Source organism: Nerophis ophidion, linkage group LG24, assembly GCF_033978795.1.
Source record: "Nerophis ophidion isolate RoL-2023_Sa linkage group LG24, RoL_Noph_v1.0, whole genome shotgun sequence".
Taxonomy (NCBI): Eukaryota; Metazoa; Chordata; class Actinopteri; order Syngnathiformes; family Syngnathidae; genus Nerophis; species Nerophis ophidion.
The window spans coordinates 42,161,244-42,167,243 of record NC_084634.1 but is presented as its reverse complement, the minus strand read 5'-3'; the positions used below and the strand labels follow the sequence as shown (position 1 = coordinate 42,167,243).

General features: G+C 49.6%; 1 protein-coding gene across 1 annotated transcript; it reads right to left on the bottom strand.

Moving 5' to 3' along the window:
- Window positions 1-835: 835 nt before the first annotated feature.
- Window positions 836-3,072, bottom strand: LOC133542214 (splicing factor 3A subunit 2-like). The gene is made up of 2 exons (XM_061886111.1): window positions 3,028-3,072; window positions 836-1,942 (listed from the first exon to the last, which is right to left on the bottom strand). The coding sequence occupies exons 1-2, from the start codon at window positions 3,070-3,072 to the stop codon at window positions 977-979; spliced, it is 1,011 nt and encodes a 336-aa protein (XP_061742095.1). The 3' UTR covers window positions 836-976.
- Window positions 3,073-6,000: the final 2,928 nt, after the last annotated feature.

Sequence of the window (6,000 nt, the reverse complement as noted above, 5' to 3'; positions counted from 1 at the left end):
CTGTCCACAGACAACATGACTGAGTGTTCCTGTCCACAGACAACATGACAGAGTGTTCCTGTCCACAGACAACACGACTGAGTGTTCCTGTCCACAGACAACACGACTGAGTGTTCCTGTCCACAGAGAACATGATTGAGTGTTCCTGTCCACAGACAACATGACAGAGTGTTCCTGTCCACAGACAACACGACTGAGTGTTCCTGTCCACAGACAACATGACTGAGTGTTCCTGTCCACAGACAACACGACTGAGTGTTCCTGTCCACAGACAACATGACTGAGTGTTCCTGTCCACAGACAACACGACTGAGTGTTCCTGTCCACAGAGAACATGATTGAGTGTTCCTGTCCACAGACAACACGACTGAGTGTTCCTGTCCACAGAGAACATGATTGAGTGTTCCTGTCCACAGACAACATGACAGAGTGTTCCTGTCCACAGACAACACGACTGAGTGTTCCTGTCCACAGACAACACGACTGAGTGTTCCTGTCCACAGACAACATGACTGAGTGTTCCTGTCCACAGACAACACGACTGAGTGTTCCTGTCCACAGACAACATGACAGAGTGTTCCTGTCCACAGACAACATGACTGAGTGTTCCTGTCCACAGACAACATGACTGAGTGTTCCTGTCCACAGACAACACGACTGAGTGTTCCTGTCCACAGACAACATGACTGAGTGTTCCTGTCCACAGACAACATGACTGAGTGTTCCTGTCCACAGACAACATGACTGAGTGTTCCTGTCCACAGACAACATGACTGAGTGTTCCTGTCCACAGACAACATGACTGAGTGTTCCTGTCCACAGACAACATGACTGAGTGTTCCTGTCCACAGACAACATGACAGAGTGTTCCTGTCCACAGACAACACGACAACTGCACCAAACAGGAGACCAAGGTTCAGTGGACCACAGCTGGACTCTCTCTATAGCTGAGGAGTCCAGAGGAAGGCCAGATGCATTACCCGGGTAATGGACTGTGTGACCTGGGTAATGGACTTTGTGACCCGGGTAATGGACTTTGTGACCCGGGTAATGGACTTTGTGACCCAGGTAATGGACGGTGTGACCCGGGTAATGGACGGTGTGACTCGGGTAATGGACGGTGTGACCCGGGTAATGGACTTTGTGACCCAGGTAATGGACTGTGTGACCCGGGTAATGGACTGTGTGACCCAGATAATGGACTGTGTGACCTGGGTAATGGACTTTGTGACCCAGGTAATGGACTGTGTGACCCGGGTAATGGACCTTGTGACCCAGATAATGGACTGTGTGACCCGGGTAATGGACTGCGTGACCCAGGTAATGGTCTGTGTGACCCGGGTAATGGACGGTGTGACCCGGGTAATGGACGGTGTGACCCGGGTAATGGACTGTGTGACCAGGGTAATGGACGGTGTGACCCGGGTAATGGACTGTGTGACCCGGGTAATGGTCTGTGTGACCCGGGTAATGGACTGTGTGACCCGGGTAATGGACGGTGTGACCCGGGTAATGGACGGTGTGACCCAGGTAATGGACGTTGTGACCCGGGTAATGGACTGTGTGACCCGGGTAATGGACTGTGTGACCCGGGTAATGGACTGTGTGACCCGGGTAATGGACTGTGTGACCAGGGTAATGGACTGTGTGACCCGGGTAATGGACGGTGTGACCCGGGTAATGGACTGTGTGACCCGGGTAATGGACGGTGTGACCCGGGTAATGGACCAGGGTAATGGACGGTGTGACCCGGGTAATGGACTGTGTGACCCGGGTAATGGTCTGTGTGACCCAGGTAATGGACTGTGTGACCCGGGTAATGGACGGTGTGACCCGGGTAATGGAAGGTGTGACCCGGGTAATGGACTGTGTGACCCGGGTAATGGACTGTGTGACCCGGGTAATGGACTGTGTGACCCGTTTCCTGAACAGATACATTAAACTAGCACTACACCTCTTTCAAACAGTTTTTGCCCCCCGTCTAAGGACACTTATCCCCGAGCAGGGACTCACTCCTCTGGATAGGGTGTGCAGTTTTACCTGTTTGTCCCGAGTCGTCTAAGTGCAATATTCTGACTTTTGGCCAGTATTTATACATTTCCCTTAATGGGGAGCATCACGGAACATTATGTTATGTTGGCATAATGACTAGAAAGAATCTTGAATCTTCCAATCCATCCATCTTCTTCTGCTTATCCGAGGTCGGGTCGCGGGGGCAGCAGCCTAAGCAGATAAAAACCCAGACTTCCATTTCCCAAGCTACTTTGTCCAGCTCTTTCCTGGGTATCCTTAGGCATTACCAGGCCAGCCGGGAGACATAGTCTCTCCACCGTGTCCTGGGTCTTCCCCATGGCCTACTACTAGCCCCATGTGCCCTAAACACCTCCTCCTTGATGTGGAGGAGCAGCGGTTGTACTTTGAACTCCTCCCGAATGACAGATCTCCTCAGCCTCTCTCTAAGGGAGAGCCAGCTGAGGAAACTCATTTGGGCCGCTTGGACCCGTGATCCAGTCCTTTCGGTCATAACCCAATGCTCATGACCATAGGTGAGGATGGGAATGTAGATCCAACAGTAAATTGAGAGCTTTGCCTTCCTGCTCAGCTCCTCCTTCACCACAACGGATCGATACTGCGGACGACGCGCCGCGCCGATCCTCCTGTGGATCTCACCATCCACTCTTCCCTCACTGTTCAACAAGACCCCAAGGTACTTGAATTCTTCCACTTGGGTCAAGACTTTGTCCCCAGGATGGCAATCCATTCTTTTCCGGGCGACTTGCAAGTACACACTCAGCTGCGAACCGATCCAGTGAGAGCTGAAGATCCTGGCCAGATGAAGCCATCAGGACCACATCATCAGAGACCTAATCCTGCAGCCACCAAACCGGATCCCCTCAATGTCCTGACTGCGCCTAGAACTTCTGTCCATAGAAGTTGTAAATGGAATGGGTGACAAAGGGCAGCACCGGTGGAAACAGGTCCCACTTACTGCGGACCAAGCTCTGACACGACCATACAGGGACAGACCGTGGTCCCATACCCCAAACTCTTGGAGGACTTCCCCAGGGACATGGTCCAATGCCTTCTCCAAGTCCAGTGGTTGGGCAAAGTCCCATGCACCCTCCAAAGTCCAGCAGGATCTTCAATCTTAAAGATGGTAAAAGCCAAACTATGTCGCTCCAAAAGTCAACATCTTGTCTTGGAGGTGACGATTAGATGAAGATGCAACAATACATCTCATTAAGAAGGAACTTTACTTTTACAATCTGGCTCTCTGACGCACTTTGGACACACTTCATGTACAACCTGTGTGGTAGTGATGTAAAAGGTGTGCGGTGGTAGTGATGTAGAAGGTGTGCGGTGGTAGTGATGTAAAAGGTGTGCGGTGGTAGTGATGTAGAAGGTGTGCGGTGGTAGTGATGTAGAAGGTGTGCGGTGGTAGTGATGTAGAAGGTGTGCGGTGGTAGTGATGTAGAAGGTGTGCGGTGGTAGTGATGTAGAAGGTGTGCGGTGGTAGTGATGTAGAAGATGTGCGGTGGTAGTGATGTAGAAGGTGTGCGGTGGTAGTGATGTAGAAGGTGTGAGGTGGTAATGATGTAGAAGGTGTGCGGTGGTAGCGATGTAGAAGGTGTGCGGTGGTAGCGATGTAGAAGGTGTGCGGTGGTAGCGATGTAGAAGGTGTGCGGTGGTAGCGATGTAGAAGGTGTGCGGTGGTAGCGATGTAGAAGGTGTGCGGTGGTAGGGATGTAGAAGGTGTGCGGTGGTAGTGATGTAGAAGATGTGCGGTGGTAGTGATGTAGAAGGTGTGCGGTGGTAGCGATGTAGAAGGTGTGCGGTGGTAGCGATGTAGAAGGTGTGCGGTGGTAGGGATGTAGAAGGTGTGCGGTGGTAGTGATGTAGAAGGTGTGCGGTGGTAGTGATGTAGAAGATGTGCGGTGGTAGTGATGTAGAAGGTGTGCGGTGGTAGTGATGTAGAAGATGTGCGGTGGTAGTGATGTAGAAGGTGTGAGGTGGTAGTGATGTAGAAGATGTGCGGTGGTAGTGATGTAGAAGGTGTGCGGTGGTAGTGATGTAGAAGGTGTGAGGTGGTAGTGATGTAGAAGGTGTGCGGTGGTAGCGATGTAGAAGGTGTGCGGTGGTAGCGATGTAGAAGGTGTGCGGTGGTAGCGATGTAGAAGGTGTGCGGTGGTAGCGATGTAGAAGGTGTGCGGTGGTAGCGATGTAGAAGGTGTGCGGTGGTAGCGATGTAGAAGGTGTGCGGTGGTAGTGATGTAGAAGGTGTGCGGTGGTAGTGATGTAGAAGGTGTGCGGTGGTAGTGATGTAGAAGGTGTGCGGTGGTAGTGATGTAGAAGGTGTGCGGTGGTAGTGATGTAGAAGGTGTGCGGTGGTAGTGATGTAGAAGGTGTGCGGTGGTAGTGATGTAGAAGGTGTGCGGTGGTAGTGATGTAGAAGGTGTGTGGTGGTAGTGATGTAGAAGGTGTGCGGTGGTAGTGATGTAGAAGGTGTGCGGTGGTAGTGATGTAGAAGGTGTGCGGTGGTAGTGATGTAGAAGGTGTGCGGTGGTAGTGATGTAGAAGGTGTGCGGTGGTAGTGATGTAGAAGGTGTGCGGTGGTAGTGATGTAGAAGGTGTGGTGGTAGTGATGTAGAAGGTGTGCGGTGGTAGTGATGTAGAAGGTGTGCGGTGGTAGTGATGTAGAAGGTGTGCGGTGGTAGTGATGTAGAAGGTGTGCGGTGGTAGTGATGTAGAAGGTGTGCGGTGGTAGTGATGTAGAAGATGTGTGTTGGGAAAGTGCAGTGATGCAAGCCTTTGAAGGATGTTTCAGTTGTATTGCAAGTGGAGTGCAGCAAGAATAGTTTTAGTTTGGAGCGTTGCTCACTGCTCATTGCTCACTGCTCAGTGCTCAGTGCTCAGTGCTCAGTGCTCAGTGCTGCTGTCCACTTCCTCTTCTTGCTGGCAAGGAGAATTGTTCCCAAAGAAGAGACAAGAAGCAGCTGGCTTGTTGTGACTTCCTCTCCCCTCTTCACTGCCTGGCAAATCTCTACCAAATGAAAACTTCTGGACAAAAACACCAGATCACAAATCCAAGTACCGTTGCACTCGTATTATTGGACAATTTAAGAATCAAGTGGAACTTTTAGAAAATACCCCACAGGCTACATGTACCGAAAGTTACAGACTATAAGCCGCTACTTCATTCCTACACTGTGAACCCTGCGGCTTATAAAATGGTGGGGCTTATTGGAGGGTTTTTCTGCACTGACGGTCATAATACAATTAGCTTTAAAAAACAAGCAAACACACTAAAATGTGTTTTATTGTTTGTGCTATGGCGCCATCTTTTGGACGAGTTGGCTGCGGTGTCCTTCTATTGAGTGCTTTAAACCAGAAGTAGAGGGCTGTCCATAGCGTTTCTACTGGTATGGATTCTTCATTCATCGCTCCAAGCAACATTGGCAAGTTTTACAATATAACTAAAACTGTTTATACTTACTTAAGTGTCCCATGTGTGATGTCTGCAAGACTGTTTTCATGCATATTTTGACCTGCTAATGACGCTAGCATCGTTAGCATTAGCTAACTTGCTAAACGTTAACTTACGACAGCATTCTTTTTGTATGGTTTCACTTTCACAAATTCCGCCAAACGTCAGTGATGAGTTCTTCAGTCTGTTTAGCTGATTGGAGAGCTAGCTTGCGCAGGGTTTCGTTTGGAAAGAAATAAGGTGTGTCAGTAAACATTTACAAAATCTTTCTGTATAAATAACTCATTTTGCAACGTATATATCTGCCACTTATAGTCCGGAAGAAGAAAACAATTCCTTTAAATAGAGTGGGTGGGGCTCACGAAGCACAAATGCGGGAGGTGACCCTAAACAGGCTACGTCAGCAAGAATTCAACTTTTTTGTCACTTGTATCAAATAATAGTCAAATATGCCACGTGTAAAAAAATTTGACTTTTTCTGCCGATGTTTGTCTTGGTGACAAAGTCATTGTGGT